This window comes from Mastigoproctus giganteus, chromosome 3 (genome assembly GCF_048544385.1).
Source record: "Mastigoproctus giganteus isolate SK-2022 chromosome 3, ASM4854438v1, whole genome shotgun sequence".
In the NCBI taxonomy this organism is placed as follows: Eukaryota; Metazoa; Arthropoda; class Arachnida; order Uropygi; family Thelyphonidae; genus Mastigoproctus; species Mastigoproctus giganteus.
This window is the reverse complement of record NC_143577.1, coordinates 171,501,420-171,526,576: the sequence shown is the minus strand read 5'-3', so window position 1 is coordinate 171,526,576 and position 25,157 is coordinate 171,501,420. Positions and strand designations below refer to the sequence as shown.

The 25,157-nt window shown below is 37.5% G+C and overlaps 1 protein-coding gene across 1 annotated transcript in view; it reads left to right on the top strand.

Annotated features, from left to right (window-relative positions):
• Positions 1-25,157, top strand: part of LOC150088409 (1-phosphatidylinositol 4,5-bisphosphate phosphodiesterase-like) — a 754,578-nt gene that overhangs the window by 54,471 nt on the left and 674,950 nt on the right. Inside the window, exon 5 of the mRNA XM_090370149.1 lies at positions 11,949-12,086. Coding sequence (XP_090226275.1) covers positions 11,949-12,086 — 138 coding nt within the window. The remainder of the gene's footprint in view (positions 1-11,948; positions 12,087-25,157) is intronic.

The window sequence follows — 25,157 nt, the reverse complement described above, 5'->3', positions numbered from 1 at the left end:
ATTCCCAGCATATGTCTGATTTGTTCTTGCCTCTTACAAGTGCCATTTGTTTGACATTTTGTACATTGCATTTCTGTTGATGTTATTTAAAGCATCAAAACTTGTTGTTACTATTTGCTTATCTCTCCCCTTGTCTTTTCATATCCTGGTATGTTATTGGAAGACTGCATTGTGTTTTCAGTCTCCTTTTACTTCCTGCTTCCTTGACCAAGAACTATCTCTAATGAGTTTGGCTCTGATAATGCAGAATTCTCTTAAATAATTTTTGTCCCTTCATCTTCCTTCTCAGTGGTTGAACAAAAATAAATAAATGTATTAACTTTTCCTTTTTCAATACTGTTATAAGATCCTGACAAAGTTCGTTCTTTTAAAGGTGGAGTTCAATGAACCCCCCCCCTCCCCGCTCGACATGCTGTTGGGACTTCCTCATTGATTTTCATGTCTTTTTCTTCAACTTGCATCAGTCACAAATTTCATTGCCTCATCTTTAACTAAATATAATTATCATTAGTAGAGGCATGTGATGCAAGAAAGCAAGCTTATCTTGCTTTCTTGCATCAACTGAAAAATAAAAAAACACTTCCCATTTCATCAAGCCATTTGCTCCAAATGTTTGTCCAGTTCTTCCTTCAATTTATTTATTTTTATTTATTTTATTTTTTATGAAAACCATAAACACGAGAGGTATTAGAACCTATAGTACTTAGTACCATGCGCAGGTTGGAGGTCGAGAAGATGAGAGAAGATATTTGTTGACATTACCCTTGAACTTCTGTAGACTGTAATTTTCAGGAAAGACATATGAAGGAAGGTTGTTCCAGAAAACTGCAGTTGAATGAATAAATGAGGAAGATGAAAAGTTGGTTCTGTGAGTTTGAAGTTGGACAGTAAATAGATGATGGCTGGTAGCGACACGTGTTCTGTAGTATCTGTAGGAAAAGGCATGCAGCAGAAACAGTACGTCTATGAGACAGCAAGTGGAGAGACTGTTAGAGAGGAGTCATTAATTAACCTAATTGCCCTCTTCTGAATGGAATCTCAAAGCCTGAAAGAGAGGTTTTGGGGGCACCAGCCCAGATGTGGAAAGATATTCCATGGTAGGGCAGATTTGCAATTTGTACAGAGTGAACAGCTGTTTAGAAGAAAAGTAACACCGAGAGCAAAAGAGAAAACCAAGTTTTTTAGATGAAGCAATATTTTTAATGTGCTTGTGCCAAGAGAGATTATAAGTCAGGGTAATCCACAAAAGAGATATATCAACTTGCCTAGAAATCAGTGTCACCAAAGATAAGCATAGTAACAGAAGAAACCTTTTTTTGCGAGATATAAGAAAAGACTAAATTTTAGAAGGATTGAAATCAACTAAGTTGTCTTTGCCAACTGAAGAATTACCTGGAGATTGGCATTTAAGGAATTGGTATTGGATATTTGAGAAGTTGAAGCTATTGAGCAGGGCACATTTTCACAAAATGGAAAGTAGAATGCAATGTGCTATCAATGTCAAAACTATGGATGGGATTTCCAGTCAATGGAAGAAGGTCATTAATATACAAGAGGAAAAGAGTGGGGGAAAGAACTGAACTTTGGGGGGACCAGCATTAGTGGAGAAGTTAGAAGACAGAGATCCATCTACCATCACCCTCAGTGAACGATCAGAGAGAAAGCTGGATAACCAATTACAAAAAACAGTTGGCAAACCATAAGATGGAAGCTTGTTTAGAAGACTTTTATGCCAAACACAATTGAAAGCCTTTGAGATGTCAAGAGCAACTGCTTATTTTTCACCTAACTTTTCCATTGAATTTGTCCATAAATGGATAACATAAGCGAGGCTATCACCAGTGGATCGACACTGACGGAATCCATACTTGCAATCGTTGATCAGACGGAAGGTTTCTAGGTAGTTTAAGAGTTGGCAGTTAATTGATTTCTATATTACTTTAGAAAGAGTAGAAGTAATTGCAATGGGGTGATAATTGGATGGGGGGCATTTGTCACCCTTTTTAGGAACTGGCTGGATATGAGCAATTTTCCAAGCAGAAGAAAAAACACCTTCGGAATAAGAAAGTGAAAAAAGTCTGCAAAGAACAGGAGCAAGTTCAGGAGTACAGGTTTTGAGAACAAGAGGAGAAATACCATCAGGACCTGGAGCTTCTTAGCATCAAGGTTCGTCAAAATCCTTCTGACATTCTTTTGACGGAAGACCACAGGAGGCATTGAATGGAGCGTGTTGGGAATGGTGGGAGGTGTTTTACCAAGATCATTAATACATGAGTTGGAAGAAAAATGGGATGCTAACAGGAAGCTATCCTTGGCTGAAGTGACAACAGAACCATCTGGTTTGGACAGAGGTGGGAGCAGAGATGGGCAAAAGTTGCAGCCAATGGCTTTGGCAAGAGACCAGAATGCTCAGCTACCATTAGGGCAAGAAGCAAGGTGAAAATGAAACTGAAGAATTGGAAACAAGCCAATCACGATAATAGCATTAGCATTAGTAGAAGCATATGATGCAAGAAAGCAAGCTTATGCAGCATCAGCAAAAAAAAAAAAAAAAAAAACACTCCCATTTCACCCCTCTGTTCGTTCCAGATACCTGTCTTAAATTTATTTAGGCTATCAACTTCCACAACAAAAGTTGGAAGTCTGTTCCACCAACCGACTACTGGCTGGCAAAAGGCAAACTTCCACACATCTATCCTACATCTGACTTTCCTCAATTTGAATTTATGCCCCCTCAGGTGATTATTCTGAGCTAGAGGAAGAATCCCATCAGCATTGGGCATGCTCAAACCATTCAAGGCATTATACACCTCAATGAGATACCTCGATAGTGCCTAGTCTCCAGACACTGTAATTTGCAAAACTTTAGCCTTTCTTCGTAAGAGCAACCCTTTGTTCCATTCACTAATCTTGTTGCCCTTCTCTGTACTCTTTCCAACAGCTCTACATCCTTCTTAAAATGAGGCCTCTAGAGCTGTATACGGTACTCAAGGTGTGGCCTGACCATTGCCTTATACAAGGGGATAATCACCTCCTTATCCCTGCTAGAAAAATTCCTGTATATCATTGACAAGACACCATGAGCTACTCTTGCACTGCCCAGAAAACTTCATATCTGCCTGCACAATTACTCCCAGGTCCTGTTCATTCTCTACCACTGACAGTGTAGTGCCACAGAGTTGATACATTACTCTTGGGTTACTACTTCCCACATGTAGTACTTTACATTTGTTAATGTTAAACTTCATTTGCCACCTCTCAGCCCATCTGCTGAACTTTTCTAGATCATATTGCAACAGCGTACTGTCATTAGTGTCCTGAACAACCCTGCCAACCTTCCTATTGTCTGCAAACTTGGACATTAAGCTTGATATACCATCATCAGTATCATTTATAAATATAGAAAACAACAATGGACTCAACACTGAACCCTGCGGAACTCCATTAATAACATTAGTCCCCGATGAGCAATGTCCATTGATTACCACTCTCTGTCTTCTTCCACTTAACCATCCCTTTATCTTGTCCTGAATGGCCTTCTCACATTTATTGGAAAACCAAGGTTTAGATCAAGGACGAGATTTTAAAGTGGAGTGTGGGATAAAGGATTCCATTCCTACAAGAATAATTTCACTGACACGATCTGAGCAAACATTGACATCAGAAGTTTTGAAACAGCAGTTCCACCAAGGAACGGAAGAAAAAAAATCTTGCACATCATCCCATTTTGCATTCTTGTAATGCCAAACAACACAAGGTTTGGAATAGCCATGAGATAAAGGCTCCATTGGAGAAGGGATAATCACCAAGTTGTGATCTGAGGTGCCTAAAGGACCACTCACTTCGACCGTGTACTTAGAAGGGTTGTTTGTGAGAAAGAGATCAAGTGTGTTAACTGTATGGTTCGGATTGTCTGGTATTCTTGTAAGTAAATGAACAATCTGTGCAAGGTAATTAGTAATTGCAAAAGACTCTGCATCTCGGCCAGCTGGGTCGGTGTGACTAGAAAATGGAAGCCAGCTGGATTTGTGAACATTAAAATCACCAAGGAAAGTTACCTCACTGTTAGAAAGTTGGACTGGAGAAATTCAGGTTGCAAAGAGAGGATGTCAAAGAGATCCAAGTGATTAGTGGAGTTGGGAGAATGGTAGATACAATGAATTTGACACAATGAGGTAGAGAGATTTTAAGCCAGAGTCGATCGAAAAGAGGAGATTCCAAATTACCAAGTCTCTGACAGGGAATATCGGAACAGACACATGCACAAGTACCACCTTTGAGGCGAAAAGAATCATACAGTGAATAATTTGGGCATCTGAGATGAGCAGTAGTTGAATCAACTGAGAACTGAGATTCTGTCAGAAAAAGTACATGGGGTTTGGTAGACTGCAAGTGGAAATGGACATCGTTGAGATTAGAATTGAGACCACTTATATTTGTGAAATGAACTAGGAAGTGTTCATTTCACAAGTGATCACTTCCTAATTCATTTGTCTTTCCTAATTGTTTGGGAGGATTAGATCTTTTAGCAGATAAGCTTATTCTATTAGTTTGACAATTCATGTAAGAAAAAGTGGGGGGGGGGGACATGCTGTATAATGTAATGAAATTTTTGGATATGGCGTACACATAGTAAGAATATACCCAGAACCTTGACATAACACGGCCTTGACAATGTGTCCCCGCATACACACTACTCGGACTCCCTCCAGTCCGAGTCTGAGTAGTGTGTCCGGTGTACTAACTAGTGGCCGGCGTGCGAACACTGTTTTAGAGCTGTACCCTCAAAATGTAAGGAAGATTGGATCTCGCAGTGATGTGCATCGTAACCTCAAAAGTCATCAGTCATACTGCATGATGGAAGAGTTGACCGGAACTTAGCTCTGGAGACTAAACATGGGTTCCACCACTTCAAGCCTCCAATAAGCAAAGTGGTGGTTTCACCGGTTGATGAGAGTCATCTACCATCTAGTATTACCTGGTAACACAGAGGGGCAGCATTTCTACATGTTTTGTGGGCGCCACACTTCAACCCCTGCTTATGTTGGTTCACATTTGGGTGGTCACACACAGTATGCCTGTGCATTGGGGTTATACCCAGAATTACTGACAGTCCCACCATCATGAAGGTGCAAGCAAAGAATTTAGCTGTCACAGACCGTCTGGACTTTGCTGAAATTGGGTCCACTTGACTTGGGTATCACCCGAATATCAGTTCTATCAGCGTTTTAGACTCCCAGGTAGTAAGTACAGCTTGTATGGCATATCTGAGAGAATGTCTGTGCAACCTCAGTGATTCCAAATTTAAGCTATCAACTTCCACAATGACAGATGCAAGTTTGCTCCAGCAATCAACCACCTGCTGGCTAAAGGCAAATTTCTGCACAACTATTCTGAAACTGTCTTTCCTCAATTTCAGTTTATGCTCCCTTAGGTTTATAATCTGAGCGAGAGGAAGAATCCCATCAGCATTAAGTTTGCTTGAACCATTCAAAGCTTTATACACCTTAATCAGATCATGTTGCAGGTGCATTGTCTCTAGATGCTGAAATTTGCAGAACAAGCTTTTCTTCATAGTATTCAAGGTGTGACCTGACCATTGCCTTATACAAAGGGATGATCTAACAGGGATAATCACCTCCTTATTCCTGTTAGCAGAATTCCTGCTTATTATTGACAAGGCCCACGGCCTGTCTGCACTGTCAGAAAACTTCATATCTGACTGTATAATTGCCCCCAGATCTCTTTAATTCTCCACTAACCTGAGTGTATACTGCACAGTTCTTATGTTAATGTGGGGTTACTGCTACACATACGAAGTACTTTGCATTTCTCAATGCTAAACTTCAGTTTCTACCTATCAGCCATCTGCCCAACTTTTCTATATCCTGTTTCAGTAGTGTACTATCATTATTGTCATTAACACCCTGTGACATTGGACATCAAGCTTAATGTCCAAGTCTGCAAACGATAGAAAGGTTTGCAGGGTTGTTAAGGACACTACTGATGCTATGCTGCTGCAACAGGATCTGGAAAGGTTGAGTAGATTGGCTGTGAGGTGGCAAATGAAGTTTAACATTGACAAATGTAAAGTACTACATATGGGAAACAGCAACCCCAGAGCAACGTATAAACTCTGTGGTACTACACTGACAGTGGAAGAGAATGAAAGGACCTGGGGGTAATTGTGCAGGCAGATATGAAGTTCTCTGAGCAGTGCAGACGGGCTGCAAGAGTAGCTCATGGTGTCTTGTGAATGATATACAGGAATTTTTCTAGCAGGGATAAGGAGGTGATTATTCCCTTGTATAAGGCAATGGCCAGGCCACATCTTGAGTACTGTATACAAGTTTGGAGGCCTCATTTCAAGAAGATTGTAGAGCTGCTGGAATGAGTACAGAGAAGGGCAACAAGATTAGTGAATGGAACAAAGGGTTGCTCTTACAAAGAAAGGCTTAAGTTTTGCAAATTACAGTGTCTGGAGACTACGCCCTGGCGAGGTGATCTGATAGAGGTGTATAAAGTCTTGAATGGTTTGAGCATGCTCAATGCCAATGGGATTCTTTCTCTTGCTCAGAATAATCACCTGAGAGGGCATAAATTCAAATCGAGGAAAGTCAGATGTAGGATAGATGTGTGGAAATTTGGCTTTAGCCAGCGGGTAGTTGGTTAATCTGTTGTTAAGACTTCCATCCCTTGTTGTGGAAATTGATAGCCTAAATAAATTTAAGGCTCGGCTGGACAGGTATTTCGAACGAACAGAGGGGTGAAATGGAAGTGTTTTTTTTTTGGCTGATGCTGCATAAGTTTGCTTATTTGCATCATATGCCTCTATTAATGCTAATGCTAACCCTGCCAACCTTCGTATTGTCTGCAAACTTGGACATTATGCCTGATATAGACCTTCATTAATATCATTGATAAATATTAAAAAATAACAATAGACCCAACACCAAACCCTGGAGGGGGGGGACTCCACTAATAACATTAGTCCACAGAGCAGTGTCTATTGATTACCACTTTCTGTCTTCTCCCACCCCACCATCCCTTTATCCATAGCAGTATCTTGCCCTTAATGCCATACCACTCCAATTTGTACAGCAGTGTTCCATCTGCAACAGTATCAAAAGCTTTCTTGAAATCCAAGTATATAGTACCAAAATTAATTTTTGCACCCAGTTCTTTTGTGACAACATCGTAGTATCCAATCAGATTGGTCAGACAAGATTTCCCCTTAACAAAACATGCCGTGTCTGAACTGTAACTGCAGTCTTCACTGGATGATCCGTTTAATGCTTCTTTAACCAGTGAGTACATTATTTTCCCAGGAATAGAAATAAGACTAACAGTTCTGTAATTACTCGTGTCACAGTTTTATTTCCCCTTTGTGAATTGGAGATACATTCGCACATCTCCAGTCCATGGGGACGTCCCCTGAATCCAAGAATGCTCTCGTAATTACAGCCAAGGGTTTGCTTACATCCTTTGCTGCCTCATTTAATATAACTGGGTCAATCCCATCCACACCAGGTGCCTTTCTTTTGTTTAACTTCAAAATTTCTCCTCCACTTTCCTCTCAGTTATCACAGAATCATGGTTCGACTGTTGATAAACTTCTGGCCTCCACTTCCCTAAGAGTTCCTTATGTAGATGTAAAACACTCATTTAGTTTGTCAGCTACCTGAGCAGGATCATGAATAGTCGAACCATCAATATAAAGTGGACCAATCTGGTTTATCCCATTGCTTTTACAGTTTACATAAGTAAAGTCTTTCCTGTTTTTATTTGCATACTGTGCCAAAGATTTCTTGTAATCAACCTTTGCTTGCCTACCCTCCTTTGTGACTTGATTACAGACTAGTTTATAGCCACCATAATTTTCTGTGTTGCCTGATAATTTATATGCAGCCCATGCATTTTTATTCTCTGCCAGGAGTCTCATTAGTTTATCTTGCATCCATTTTTGCCTAAACCTTGAACAGTTTTTCTTAGTTGGTATGAAAAGCCTAGTAGTTCCAAGATTAATTCCTTGAATGCTTCCTATTTAGAATTTGCTGTTGGTAACATCATCATTTGGCCCACTGTATAGACTTTACAAACTGATGAGACGACAGTCATCACCTTTAAGAAAGCAAAACTCTTCCCTTTACTGCCGATGGTAGTTACATCTTTGATTGAATCTCACATCAGTGCACTGTCATCATTGCCACCTAGTGGCTCCTTTATCTACAGATGCTTAATGTATGAGTAACCACTGCTTGATAATCAGGTGAAGATTACTCCTGGTTGCCTCTCGAACATGCTGCTGTAGGAAACAGTCATCCAATAAATGCACACAATAAATTCAGTCAAAACTTAAAATCCACCATTATAAGACATTTTGATTTACCGGCCCACTATTTATCTGTACATTGTTCATTATACTCATAGAGTCATTAGGCCTATAACACACTCCTACTTTCATTTTTGTTTTCCCAGTGCTTATGTTACACCAAACTGACTCAACGTTGCACTGGCCACCCATGTCAACTAATTGCACTGTCTTAGATTTTATGTTTCTTAACTAACATCATAATCCCTCCTCTCTTCCTATCCTGTCTGTCTTTCTTTACACATTGTACTCCCCAATTCCAATTCTGCACTGCTTATAGCTGTGTGACACCACGTCTTTGATATCCCAACAGTATCTGCATCCCAACAATAACTGCCTTTGATGTCGTGACCAGCACTACAAATTCATCAAATTTGAAGCTCATGTATTTACTTGTTCAATGATGACCCCCCCTGCAGTTATTGAAAAATGTACCACCATGCTTTCCAGGCTGTTGCTCATTCTAATGGAAGCAGTGCACAAATCACTTTCATCTCTACCTGCAGCTAATGTTAATCTATTAGTTTGTGAATCCCCCCCCACCAGCTAGCAATTTTCTGACACACATAATACTGCCTCAATAGCATCTGAAAATATTCTTGCACCGTTTCTATTTAAGTGTATCTCATCCCTGTAGGAGCATTCTCTCCTGTATGTGTGATCTATACTTAACAAGGATAGATCACACTGAGAAAAATTCTATCCCATAAGCCTTGCACAATCTCTCCAGGGCCGATTTGATTGATAAGATTCTCATTGTATATTCCCTCTGTGTTTGGATAGAACTGCACGTACTTTCAAATTTAATCCTTACTTATGGCCTTTTTTTCAACATTGACCTGTACTTTTTAAGTAAGTCCACAGATCTCCTACTGTTAATGTCATTAGTGCCAATGCATACAACAATATCACCCTTTTTATCCTTAAAAGATGACGTCTGCTCTGCATCATTAACTTTTTCCCCAGGAGACATACCCTAGTCCTGTTCCACTTATTCTTTTTGCACAATATATTTCCCATTTCCCTGACAATAGAGTCACTGACAACTAGCTCCTGCGGGACCACCGAATTCTGCTTTGGGGATTGCTGCTGCATTGCCTGATGATCAAGTGCAAGCTCTAGCATTGATGTGGGCAACTGAGAGCTTGATGACCCTCCCCTTAACTTATATCCTTCAAGCTCTCATAAATACTCATAACAACGCTTAGTTGGCACCTAACTTCCTCACACTCTTTACTTCGAGAGCGCGCTCGCTCACACACACACACACACACACATCCCCCCCCCCCTTGGTAAAATCACGTCCCTTTCCTGATAGCTTTGCAAACATCAAACAAACAGTACATTTCATAAGGCTGTGATTCAGTGCACAACCACACCTCTCATTCATTCTCCAAGCCACGCCACTTCCACTACCTTGAGCAGGGGGTGGGCAAAATGTGGCCCGCCAAGCCATTCTATCTGGCCAGTGGTTAGATTTCCTCAGATTTACAAACTGTCTGAAACTTTGAAGTTGCATACAAAAAAAATCTCCCAGCCCAGTCTAGTTAAACAGCTTTGAAGATTGGAAATGTAAAAGAGGTTTGAAAAGCACTAGGAACTATAAAATAAAGACAGTTTGAACTATAAAATAAAGACAGTTATTCTAGGAATAAAGACTTTATTCCTAGAATTCTACCCACCCTTCAGACAGTACTATACTGAGAACTTCTCGCTTACCTTTTTCTTTCATTTCATTTTACTGATTTTACCAGAAAGATAGTTATAAAATTTTATAAAAGTTTTAAAACTTTCTTCTACTTTTAATAGAATAATGATTAATTGTTTGGTACTTATAAATAAATACAGTAAACCCCCACTATTCGCAGGGGTTACGTTCCTGAGAAATGCCGCGAATACCGGAAACGCGAATACTGAGTTATGGCTCCCATAGTAATAAAGGGGTTCCGTTCCAAAGTATGAAATATATAAGAAAAAGTAGTCTAAAATTTTGTCTATGTATGTATTATCATGTACCTTCATATTATGACTATGTACATAGACAGTACATAGTGAAATGCAAGCATATGGCATCGAAATGAAAATAAGAAACAATTTAATATTAAATGTAATATGCCTTTGCTAGCAAAAAAACTTATCCTTCCAATGCTATCACCAGTTTTGCTAAAGTGTTGATAAAGGAGTTTTGCCTTTTCACGAATGATGGTGAACTTAACGGAATTTTATTTTGAGTTCGGTCTTCTATCCACAGATTTAAAGCCTTTTCCATTTTTTCTAATTTAACTTCACGAGTTATAGAGCAAATTTTTGAAGCAATTAGCGCGTTTTCATGGACACTACGGTGGATTTTTTCTTCCGATTTCTTGATTGATCGTACCGTTGACTCATTGATTTTATAATGTTTTGCCACTGAGGAGACACTTTCACCATTAGAAATTTTGTCTAATAACTCAATTTTATTCGCTAATGTCATCACCTTCTTTGATCTTTTCACATTTCCCTTGTTATTCGTAGCCATATTTTTGTACGGGTTAGAAAGAACTTGTCCACAATAAAGTCACTTTCTTCCGTTAACACGCTCGAAAAAGTCTGTTTTACACTGCAAAATGGTAGATTTATCACTTTTGTAAGCATATCAATTTACAAATTGATAAATTTATTCAATTTATAAGCATATAAATTAAAAGCAAACGGCGAAACCTTCCATGACAAGCGCATAACACATAACTAAACAAGGATTAGCGAGAAACATCCACGTTCGCAATTTTGTCACCCCTCTCCCCCACCCACCGAGCGCTGTTTTGACCGGGAAAGATAATTTTAGCCATGCCCATGTTTTTTTATGGCGGAAAAATATTCACGGCGCTTTAAAATTCACATTTTTTTAGGTTTCATTTTATATTAAATCAGCGACTGCGAATACGCGAAACCGCGAATACAGATACCGCGAATAGCGGGGGTTTACTGTATTAGTATTAGGTGGCAATTTATGCAAGGAAATGAGCTTATACAGTATCAGACAGAAAAAAAAACCTACCCACCTCATCTGTATATCTCTTCTAATAATTTGTCTAATTTTTCCTTGAATTTATTCCAACTACTCACAACACAGATGGAAGTTTGTTCCAACAATCAGTTACTCTCTGGGTGAGAGCAAATTATTGCTCATCTATCTTGCAACCATCTATTTTTTTCAATTTATGTTCCCTTATATGTATTATCCAAAGTAAGGGGCCCCTCAGAATTTATTATGCTTAATCTAATCTGTTTAAAACCTTACTCACTTCACTGAGTTATTGTAGCATACAAAGTCATTGCCAAAAGTGAATCGCTGCTTTTCTGGAGATAATGATATAGATAATTGCTGCTGTGGTTGCAATTTTACTACTGAAATTGGAATTAGTAGTGTAGGTGTATGGAAAAAGACTCATATTTTTCACAGATCTTAGTAAAAAAAGAAACCTCCATTATTCTATAGCAATCAATATCTTTCACTTGGTTTACAGCCTACCTCATTTCATCATTACTGAGAAGAAAGTTTAACTTATCTAGTTTAATTTTTAATTCTCTTTTGCAGGATCCCCGGTTACTTATTGAACTGCAGGCTAAGACTAAAGGAATGTTAGAGGAAGTGTCATTAACTATATGCACTGGTACAGATATGGTTAATATTACCTACACCCATATCGTGTTTCAAGAATCAAGTATAGCAAAGGTATTTTTTAATTTATTAGTAATGTTTGGTGATGCATAAACTTCTTTATTTATGTCTAAAGCTATTTGACCTTGCAGTATTGAAACTACCCATTTCCACAACACCAGATGGTAGCTAGTTTATATAGTCATTATTGCTAGTTAGTTTATTTAGTCATAGTTATTTCTAATAATATTAATGATATTTAAAAAAATATATATGTTCAATTTGTGGCCGTGTGTGTTTCTTGTAGGAATTATTCAGATAACATGACCACTGATTATACATTATATGAAAGGCTTATTTTCACAAAATAAGTATTCAGGTATTTTTAGAAATAAATTAGAATAGTTGAATATTGAAGAGTCCTGGGTTTAAGTCAATGGATATACATTAGTACTTTTAGAAATAAATTATTACTATAAAATCCATTTTCAATAGATTGGCCATGGAGTGTAATTTTAACATTTATTTAAAGAGAATAGATGTGTTAAACAAATACTTAACTCCTTCCCCACCAAAAAAAAAAAAAAAAAAAGAATGAGAGATGTGGTTTACAGGCTGACTGCAATGGAGTGGTGGAAAATATTACATAGGGCAAAGACTTCTAAGTTCTAATTTAAGGCTGATTGACACATTCAACACGCAAAGCAGGGGAATATCCTAAAGTGGTGTTGCACATCACACCATCTTCGAGGATCACCATACTTTTGTCATTTTGGATCCCAAAGTGCTGAATTGTTACATGCCAGAAAAAGAGGAGGGACTTTCTTGAAGCATTCCACATATAAAATAGGATTATCAGAAAACAGTTAATAGAAATTGGCAGGATCAGTCTGTCTCTCCCTGGATAATTCTTTCTTCCATAGTGACCATGATGAAACCAGCAATAGAAAGCCGCTCATAAGGAACCATAAATTAACTCTACGTATTGCAGTCATAGTATTCAAGAAACCCATCATTCTACCAGGACATTTTCATATGATATCCAATGCAGAACCATAGCCCTCAAGATGAATGAGTCACATGATCTTCCTCCTGCTCTCTCTCTAGTGCTTGGTGGCTTGCAGTAAAGAGGAACCAGGGATCCTATAGATCAGTGTTTCTCAACATTTTCATTGCTGCGGCACACTTTTAACGGGTCCAAAATTTTGCGGCACTCTTTTAAATATGCTAAAATTTTGCAGAACACTACACACTAAAATTACCACTATACTCATATATTCACAAACGGGAACTTATTTCTGTTGGGTATATTTAATAATACACTTATTATTTGTTTTAAATGTTTTTAATATCTCATTTTTGAACGCACAAGAATTACATGAAATTTAAAAGAAAATGTGTAAAAAATTAACATAATTATATAAAAATAAACAAAAATACAATTATAACATTTTAATCAGGGTGGCACTGCAGTTTTTTAGTACAAGAATTTATTGTGGATAGGCTTACTCTTAGCTCTACTGGATTTTTTTCTCTATCTCTTTTTGTTTAATCTTGTTTAAAGCAGAAAACCCTGTTTTGCACAAGTAGGAAGTGGAAAATGGCAATAAAATTGTAATTGCCTTTTCCAAAATTTCAAAAATCAGCTTAGTGTAAATAAACAAATTTTTTGTTTAAATTAATTTTTATTATAAAACTTGGATTTATTAATTTTTTTTAAATTTGCATTTTCTGCGGCACTCTTGAAGCATACTAACATGCCATGGCACACAGGTTGAGAAACACTTTTATGGATAGTACTTATCATGTAGATATCCAATCTAGTTTTTTGTTTAAATTATATTAATTATTTATCCACAGAAGGGAACTGTGATGCTCCAAAATGTTTGGAATAATGTAATTTTTTAGTTATTAATTAATCATAAATTGTTGAAAAGCCAAGGTCATATTCCTTGTTAAATATATGATTTCCATCCTTTTCTAATCTTCTACGAATATCTAATTTTTGTTTTTTTTAAGGTAAACACAACACGTTTAGATTTTTAACTCTCTGATTTTTTTTTTTTTTGGATACAATAATGGATCGATAGGTTATGGATATTATGCTTTAAGTTAAACACAACACCTCTAATTTTCTAACTCATACCATATACACAAACATTAATTTAATTTGTAGATTCACATTTTAATATTTAAATTAAAGCACTATGTTAAAATACTTAAAATCCACATTTTAAGTATTTTAACATAGTGCTGTAATCTGAAAAGATCCCACTGAAATTATTAAAAGAACAAAAGGGAATGAACAGCACAAAAAATGTAAAATTTTTTCTTTTATAATAATAATAATATCTGGATAAAAAATAATTTCAAGTTTAACTTTGAGCTTTAATTGAAGAAAAATATTTTGCTGCACCAGCCAAAAAAAAAATAAGTAAACAAAATGAAATAAAAAAATAATAGTAATAAATAATAAAATAAACTACCTATTTTACTTCCTCCTCACATAGGTACCTATCTAGCTGGCCTGTGATTTCTCCAAGTTGTCAGCTTCACTACCCATGGAGGTAACTTATCGCAGTAATTAACAAATTGCTGGCTAAAAGAAATTTTCTGCATTCCATTCAAAATCTCTTCACCCATAATTTGAATTTATAGCCCCTAGTTGTAGAATCCATTTATAACAAATAAAATTACATCCTCATTCATTTTACTTTCTCATCTCAGTCAAATCTCCTCTAAAGTGCCTAATTTCCAGATGTAGTGTCTGTCTTTGACCTTTTGAAGGAGCCAAAATATCTTTTTCTTAGGTGCAGTCTCTATTTTTGAGCACAGTATTCCAAGTATGGTCTTACAATTGCTTTATACAGTGGCATTATGACCTCCTATCTCTACAAAGAAATGTTGGAAAAATCATCAAAAGGACACTGCAAATCTTCCTTGCCACCTGTCTGCATTGTTTGTAGAACTTCATGTCTAACCATATTTAACTCCAAATCCCTCTTTCTCTACTATTTTTATTCAACCCCACCAAGTATATAAATTATTTTTGGGTTGCTGTTCCCTAAGTATAAGATCTCGCATTTTTCTTCATTAAACTGTAAATACCACTTTTCTGACCATCCTTGAAGTCTAAGTGATCCCGAAGAAGAGTTGTTTGGTGCTGATTAGTACTCTGCACTTGACATCATCTGTAGATATTAACATCACATCTTGTATCCCTTCACCAGCATCATTTAGGTACAAAAATGGTCCCAGCACTGATCCTTAGGGAAAATCCCCCTCCCAACTTCTTATGTTAGCCCAATCTGAAGAGTAACCATTGGTCACAACCTACTGTCTCCTACCCTGCAGTCACCCTGTAATTCTAATGTGTTCCAGCTTTTACAATAACCTCTCATGAAAGACTGAGTCAAATAAAGAATGAGTCTGTCAAAATAGCTAACCAGTTTGATTAAACATGATTTTTCCTTTACAAAAATAAGATGTTTTTATTTAAGTGATTCTATACTGCACATTTTTGATCATTATTGCCATGATTTTCCGTAAAGATAGGCAACTGTCTTTATGCATTAACGATATGGTTGACATAGATGGACAGTGCAATGTTGAGTCAGTTTGGTGTGACATAAGACCTGAGAAAGCAAAAATAAGAGGAGTGTGTTCTAGGCCTAATGACTCTAATGAGTACAACAAACAATTGTACAGAGAAATAGTGGGCCGGTAAATCAGAATGTCTTATAATGGGGGATTTTCACTTCCCAGATATTGACTGGAACTTGTGGATTGGTCACTTGCACAATAGCAAGATTTTGTGGATTTATTGGATGATTGTTTTCTGCAGCAGCATGTTCAAGATGCAACCAGAGAGGGTAATACTCTTGATCTGGTTATCAGCAGTGTTATTCGTGTATTAAGAATTTGCAGATAAAGGAACCACTAGGTGGCAGTGATCACAATGTACTGATGTGAGATTTACTAAAAGATATAATTACCATCAGGGGTAAAGGGAAGGGTTTTTGCTTCCGTAAAGGTGACTACAGTGGTCTTAGACAGTTTTTAAATTCTATACAGTGGGACCAACTGATGATGTTACCAACAGCAAATTCTAAGTGGGAAGCATTCAAGGAATTAATCATGGAAGCTAGTAGGCTTTTAATTCTGATTAAGAAATATTCTTTCTATATTCTCATTAATATTCTCATTAGTTCATCTGACATTCTAAATGGATGTCAGATAAAATAATGAGACTCGTGACAGAGAAGAAAAATGCATGGGATGCATATAAATTATCAGGCGACACAGAATCCTATGAAATATATAAGCTAGTCTGTAATCAAGTCACAAAGGAGGTTAGGCAGGTGAAGGCACATTATGAGAAATCTTTGGCAAAGGATGCAAAGAAAAAAGCAAGGACTTTACTTAAATAAACTCTAAAAGGAAGGGGATGAATCAGATTGGTGCACTTGATATCGATGGTTTGACTGTTGATGATCCTGCTCAGATAGCTGACAAATTGAATGAGTATTTTGCATCTACATTCACACATGAGGGAGAAAAATGCCAGAAGGTTATCAAACTATAACAGATTGCTTAATGATTTTGTAATAACTGAGAGCAAAGTGGAGGAGAAATTGCTGAAGTTAAACTTCTGCACAAGAAAGGCAACTGCGGTTGATGGGATCTATCCAGTTATATTAAAGGAGGTTGCAAAGGAATTAAGCAAACCCTTAGCCATAATTATGAGAGCATCCTTGGACTCAGGGGAAGTCCCCACAGACTGAAGATGTGCAAATTTAACCCAATTCACAAAGGGGGATATAAGAGTGACACGAGTAATTACACACCAATTAGTATAACTTCTGTTCTGGGTAAAATAATGGAGTCACTAGTTAAAGATGCATTGCAGGATCATCTAGACAAGGCTGCAGTAATAATTCAGACACAGCATAGGTTTGTTAAGTGAAAGTCTTGTCTGACAAATTTGATTGGATAATATGATGTGGTTAGAAAGTAACTAGATACAAAAAATAATTTTAATATCATATACTTGGATTTCAGGAAAGCATTTGAAACTGTTGCACATGGAAGAGATTATTGTACAAATTGGAGAAGTATGGTATTAAGGGTGAGTTGCTACACTGGATAAAATGGTGGTTTAATGGGAGAAGACAGAGAGTGGTAATCAGTGGACGCTGCTCTTTGTGGAATAATGTTATTAGTGGAGTCCCACAGGTTTGGTTTTTTTTTTTTTTTTTTTTTAGGAGCATTAGCAACTAAGGCCATATTGCTCCGGGATATGCGGTGGTCATTCCTTGACCTTTCCGCATACTCCGTATTTGGTGGTGACGGGCTCGAACCCCGGTCTAATCAAGAAGCATGTGCTACGCACTGCTGCTCCTTCCCACCTGGCTACGGAGGCGCGAGTCCCACAGGGTTCGGTGTTGGGCCCACTGTTGTTTTATATATTTATGAATGATATTGATGAAGGTATACCAGGCTTAGTGTCGAAGTTTGTGAATGATACAAGGTTGCAGGGTTGTTAATGACAGCAATGGTAGTGTGCTACTGTAACAGGATCTAGAAAATTTGGACAGATGGGCTGAGAAATGGCAACTAAAGTTTAACATTGACAAATGCAAAGTACTGCATATGGGTAGAAACTTACCAACTGTGTGGTACTACACTTAGGATGGTAGAAAATGAAAAAGACCTGGGAGCATTTGTACAGTTAGATATGAAGTTTTCTGAGCAATGCAGATGGGCTGCCAGAGCAGGTCATGGAGTATTGTCAATGATATACAGGAAACATTTGTTGTTGTTTTGGTTTTTAGGAGCATTAGCAACTAAGGCCATATTGCTCCAGGATATGCGGTGGTCATTCCCTGACCTCTCCGCATCTTCCGTTTTTGGTGGTGATGGGCTCGAACCCTGGCTAATCAAGAAGCATGTGATACGCACTGCTGCTCCTTCCCACCTGGCTACGGAGGCACAATATACAGGAATTTTTCTAGTAAGGGAAAGGAGGTGATTATCCCTTTATTTAAGGCAATGGTCAGGCCATGCCTTGAGTACTGTGAACAGGTCTGGAGGCCTCATTTTAGGAAGGATGTAGAGTTGCTTGAGCGTGTATAGAGAAAGGCAACAAGGCTGGTGAAGGAAATGAAGGGGTCCTCTTACTGAGAAAGGCTTAAGTTCTGCAAATTGGAGAGGCTGGAGACTAGGCACCTGCGAGGTGATCTGATTGAGCTGTATAAGGCCTTGAATGGGTTGAGCATTCTGAATTCTGATGGGATTCTTCCACTTGCTGAGATTACGAACCTGAGGGGGAAAAAATTCAAATTGAGGAAAAACAGTTGTAGAATAGATGTGCATAAATTTTCTTTTATCCAGCAAGTGGTTAATTGTTTGAAGAAACTTCCATCTGTCGTTTTGGAAGTTGATAGCTTAAATAAATTCAAGGAGGAACTGTACAAACGTTTAGAGGTAATGGTTGTGTGAAATTTTTGTTTTTTTTTGGCTGATGCCACATAAGCTCATATGCTTGCTCTCTTGCATCACATGCCTCTATTACTATTACTATATTAGCACAATCATATTTCAATCATATTAAGGAAATAACACTCTGTATTTTTTCCCCCTTTACTATCTGGGGACGCTGTCCTGCCTCCTGTAATGGTTACAATGCTTGGACATGTGCTCTGAAACTGTATTTATCCACAAGCTGTTTCAGAGCATCAGCTGTGTTTGAGGTACTATTATGACTGTAATGGTTTCATTTATAATAATGTTATCACTCTTATGAAGTCCCAGTCAGAAAAAAACAATGTTTAGTGATCAGTGCTTCAGTTTTATTATTGTTTTTTTTTTGCCTTACACATTTTCAGTGCAAGTGATTACCTAACATCCCAATCATTCCTTGAACTCTGACTTGTTGCATGGCTATTACTACTGTTGCTTCATACAGTTCATATGGTTGATGGTGTCATTGCTCTGTGAAAGAAAGTATCTGTATCTGTACACCTACCAGTCTGACTATTTTACAGTAGAGCAGCAACTCTTTTCTAATTCTTGATTTTAATATTTTCTCTATTTGTTTTATGGTTTGTATGGATTGCCAGAAACATTATGTCAGTTCCATTTTTATTTCATTTATGTTAAAGTATTTATGCTACTTGATTTATTGTTTTCTTTCTGTCTACTTTCACTTTTTTATATACACCTATCCACTCATCATCAATAATCAACTCTGAAGAGTTGCATTCTTGTTTCATCAGTTATTATCATCAATTGGTTACTGTTTTCAATTAAGCTTTGTGTCCCATAGTGATCACAATAGGCATCGTCCACTGTTTTGGTTCCATCATCAGACAAAAGGTAACTTCAGTTAGTGATCTTGTGTCTAGCAGTGTATAAATCTGTCAAATTGAAAGGAGCAGCCAAACAGTGTGCAGAAGAAAATTTTGTATTGAGAGGATAATTTTTTTGTTATGTGTAAAATATAACCCCTATTAATAACTGGGCTGTGCTGGCACAGTGTTTGATTCTCAAACTGTTTCAATAGCTGAACTGAAATACAGTGAAAACTCCTTTGATACAATCTCCTTGCCCCAGACAGTTACAAGGATAATCAACATATGTATGTTTTTGTAGTCAGCTGGATTTGCAAGGAAGGCAAGTGAAGGTCAGTGTCATTACAGTAATACTAATTAGACTTACAATGGCTATGCATTTATGCATTCTCACAGAGCAGATGGCACAATATATTGCTAAAATAGGCTCACCACTGCTGGTAAGGAACTTATTTGGACTATGCATCTGTTTCATTTCCAATAGCACACATCACTTAGAGAGGCAAAAAAAAGGTGCTAAACTGAGAGATGTGTTGCCAGAATTAAAGAGGAAAAAAAAAAAACTTGACATAAATCTCTTGCTACTTAAGTTAACCTTTAGGTGTCCAGCTTTTTTACAGAGACTAGGACAATTTTCCTATGCTGACACATACCATTTTCACTTGGTAGTGAGAAATAGGTTGTTTAAGTAGCTAAATGAAAGTTTGTCAAACTTTGTTCATGTATGCAGGATTTCCCTCTGAAGTGCTGGTCAACATTTTCCAATCTTTAATTAATTAAATGTTAATTTTTTAAGAAATGAAATTTTTTGCTGTTTGCAGCAGGTCATAATCTGAAATTTAAAAATGAAGTGGTTTTGGTTCGAATCTTCTCTTTTTTTTAAATAACAGTTATAGGGGTTGTATCCAGTTACATTAAAAGGAGTGGGGGCGGAGAGGTTGTATCAAATTATTTTAGAATTCTGTATGAGCTGACTAACCATAAATGATCTGATAATCCATAATTAGCATTGGCATTAATAGAGGTGTATGATGCAAGAAAGCAATCTTATATAGCATTAGCTAAAAAAAAAAAAAAAAAAAATTCTCATTTCACCCATCCATTCACTCCATATGTTTGTATAGTTCTGCCTTGAATTTATTTTAGCTGTCAACTTCCACAATGATAGATGGAAGTTTGTTCCAGTAATCAACCACCCGCCGGCTAAAGGCAAATTTCTACAATTCCGCAGTTTGAATTTATGTCCCCTCAGGTGGGTAATCTGAGCAAGAGGAAGGATTCCATCAGCATTGAGCTTATTCAAACAATTCAATTAGATCACCTTGCAGGTGCCTAGTCTCCAGAAGCTGCAATTTGCAGAACTTAAGCCTTTCTTGGTAACAGCAACCCTTTGTTCCACTCACCAATCTTGTTGCCCTTCTCTGTACTCATTCCAGCAGCTCTACATCTTTCTTAAAATGAGGCCTCCAGACCTGTATACAGTACCCAAGGTCTGACCCCTGGATTATCCCCCTTGCATTGCCTTATACAAGGGGACAATCACCTCCTTATCCCTGCATAATTGTGATGCATGCAAGCATTACTTACCCATATCATTAGATAAATGTGTTCTAAATTACCCTTCTTCTCCCTAACAAAACTAGTAGTTTCTCTGAACCCTTAAGGTATCCTTAATGATACCGGAAAACTCTTGCACCACCTTTTTTAAAATGAATACTGTCTCTATAGAATAGGTTCCTTCTACCTACTAGTGTGGGCCATGCTGATTAAAAAATTATGCAGTGTCCCTTTAGAGTTAATCCACAAGGCTTTCTGCATGCAATCCATCTTATTGTGCTTGTGCTTGTGTATAATTGTGCATGCACGTGTGTGCGTGCAATTATGGAAAATATATTGAACACACACACACACACACACACACACACACACACACACACACACACACACACACACACACACACACACACACACACACACACACACACACACACACACACACACACACTCTGACCTTACTTGTCATATTTTTTCAGCACAGCCAGCCTACATTTATCCAAAAAAATCATTAGGTCATACTCGTTTAATACAAGAGGTCATTAGTCCACACATGAATAATAATGATCTCTTTACTGCCCTTAAAATCTGACAATCTGTTAGTGATATCAGTAATTATTGCTCCCAGCAAACACATCTCGTTTTAGTCCCCCTATCTTTATTACAAAATATATTACCCATTTTCCTGATAATAGAGTATCCCAATAATACTAAATCTTCTTGAACCAGTGGAAGAGATGGGGTTGCTGGAGTTTTGCTCTGGAGACTAAATATTTTTTTCACCAATCCAAGCCTCTAATAAGCAAAGTGGTGATATTGTACCAGTTGATGAGAATCATCTACCATCTAGTGTTGCCTGGTGACACGGACTGCTGTCATTCTTCTGTGTGTTGTGAACAACCTATCTGAACTCCCTGCTTACATTGGTTCATACTTGGGTGGTCACCTCCAGTATAGTAGGTATAATTTCAGGACTCGTACAAGGGAGGGGTATATCCAGAGTTACTGACAGTCCCACCACTGTGGAGGTGCAAGCAAAGGATTCAGGTGTCACAGAACGACTGAACTTGCAAGTGTTGTCACCTGAATATCAATTTCATCAGTGTTTTAGGCTTCCAGGTAGTAAACCCTAGCTTGTCAAACCTGAGAGAATGTCTGTGACAAGCCTGAAGAACTATCATCATTTTGAGTAGATTCATTGGTAAATTTAAAATAACTCTAACCTCAGGAACCTAAGTTGAAAAAGCAAAAAAAAAACCTTTAAAATACTTTGAAAACCTTTTCATTTTGAGAGGGCCTGCTTACCTGTACACACCTCACTTATGTGATATGACACCCACACCTATGACAAGATATCTCCTTGGAGTGGATTGTCAAGGAGAAAGCTTTCATAATCTTGTACCAAAAACTCTGCAAGTTTTGCAGGAAGACAAAATACATAAAACATGGTAATGTCTAAGTTTACAAATTATGCACTACTAGGTGATCAAATCAGACTTATGGTGGACATCAACTTTGTTTTTCTCATTATCGATTTTGCATGTCACTTTAACCTTCACATTTTGAACTTTGTTTTTCACACCACCATATCAAAAAGTTTACCATTTACTGGCAAATAATGAAAATGAAATGCTCTAAAACGAAACAGTTTATATTAATATTTACTAAAAGTTGTGTCATTTAAAGTTAATTATGGGGTATTTACTAAAAGTTAATTAATTGATGAATTGATTGAGTTAAAAATTCACTGTAAGCAACCACTTACAGTGAAATTTTAGCAGATTATTGAAACTGATTACACTGGCCTCTGCAAAGTTTTTTTTTTTTTTTTTTTTAGATACCCTAAACATGAAAGGTATTAGAACCTATTGTACTCAGTATGGTGTGTGGGTTGAAACTTGAGAAGACAGAAGAAGATATTTGTGACATTAGACTTGAATTTTCAGAAAATATGTGTGAAGGAAGGTCCTTCAAAAAACAGAAATCAAAGGGATAAATGACGAAGGAAAAAAAAGTTGATTCTGTGAGTTGAAGTTGAACAGTAAATGATATTGATTGGTTTGGAAGATGGGGGGGGGAATGACAAGTCAATTTGGAACAACTTCCAATGCAACAGAAACAGTATATATATGAGACAAACAGTGGAGAGACTTTGTAAGAGATAATCATTAATTAATCTGAACAGCCTGAGAAAGGTTTTGGGGACAACCCAGATATGGGAACAATATTCCATTATAAGGCAGATTTCAGATTTTTACAGAATGTGTAATCAGAGCTGAAACTAGGCAATCCTACACCTGGGGCAAAAGTGTTATGAGTATGCCCCCATTATATGCAGGTAGTCAATCTTTCAGTAGCGTAGCCAGGGTCTATCACAATCAGGAGCACTTCCTGGTGCCCCTGATTGTGATAGATAATTCCTTCAGTTTGCGCCCCTGAACTTGGTGGGCACAGGTGGGGGGGTGAAATCCGCCTCTGCACTCCCTTGCTATGCCTCTTCAATCCTTATGAATTTACCATTCCAACACTCTACAATTTGTATATCTATCTATACATTAAAAAAGTTTTCCTCCTAGTGATATTTATTCAGCCAATGGGAGAAGAGGGCAAGGCAATTACATCACTACAAATGCAATTAATTATTAGCATTAGCATTAGTAAAGGCACATGATGCAAGAAAGCAAGCTTATATAGCATTGTCCAAAAAAAAAAAAAAAACATCCCTTCTCATTCACCCATCTACTCACTCCAAATGTTTATTTAGTTCTGCCTTGAATATATTTAAGCTATCAACTGCTACAACGACAGATGGAAGTTTGTTCCAGCAATCAACCACCCACTGGCTAAAGGCAAACTTTTGCACATCTATCCTACAACTGTCTTTCCTCAATTTGAATTTATGCCCTCTCAGGTGATTATTCTGAGGAAAAGAAAGAATCCCATCAGCATTGAGCATGCTCAAACCATTCAAGGCTTTATACACCTTTATCAGATCACCTCGCTGGTGCCTAGTCTCTAGACACTGTAATTTGCAAAACTTAAGTCTGTCTTCTAGCAGCAACCCTTTGTTCCATTCACTAATCTAGTCCTTCTCTGTACTCTTTCCAGTAGCTCTACATCCTCCTTAAAATGAGGCCTCTAGACCTGTATACACGAGGTGTGGCCTGACCATTGCCTTTATACAAGGGGATAATCACCTCCTTATCCCTGCTAGGAAAATTTATGTATATCAATTACAAGACATCATGAGCTACCCTTGCAGACCATCTGCACTGCTCAGAAAACTTCATATCTGCCTGCACAATTACCCCAAGGTCCTTTTCATTCTTTACCACTGTCGGTGTAGTACCACACAGTTGATACATTACTTTGGGGTTACTGCTTCCCATATGCAGTACTTTACATTTGTCAATGTTAAACCTCATTTGCTACCCCTCAGCCCATCTCCTCAACTTATCTAGATTCAGTTGGAGTAGCATACTGTCTTTACTAACAGCCCTGCCAAACTTTGTATCATCTGCAAACTTGGACATTAAACCTGATATACCTATAGAATATCATTGATAAATATACAAAACAACAGTAGGCCCAACACCGAACCCTGCCACCTCTCAACCAATCTGCTCAACTTTTCTAGATCCTCTTGAAACAGCGTACTGTCATTAGTGTCATTAACAACTGTGCTGACCTTCGTATCTTCTGATATTGACAACTGCCTCCATAACATTCACCAACCTCCTGCATGTGATTCGCTGTCTAACATTTGATGTTCCATTGTAACGTTTTTTGTATATTAATGAATATTGTATATTTGTAAATACTGTAATTTAGTATTTTGTAATTTAAAATATTTGTACAGTTTGTAAATATTTCAGTTAAATATTTTAGTCCTGCTCTTTCGAATGCAACAATATTCCTCATATTTTATGTAACCTGAAGCAAAAGGCCTTTTCCTAAGTGACCTATGTAAACACAGGTAAATAATTCATAGTGATATTGGCTGAAGTCCAGTATAGTGTACACTGGCAAGTACTTCAATGAAAGCGAGGAAGACAGCAATAACTGACAAGTGAAGGCACCTCCCTTTTCTGAATATTTTGTGTCGGCGAGGAGGGGGGGGCTTGGTTTATTTAGGATGTTTATCCCTCCATCTCGCTGTTTTAAAATGGGAAAACGAGTTCCCAATTTAAAAACAGCAACAAATGTGGGGAAAAGCACCATAGACATATCAAGCAGGGAA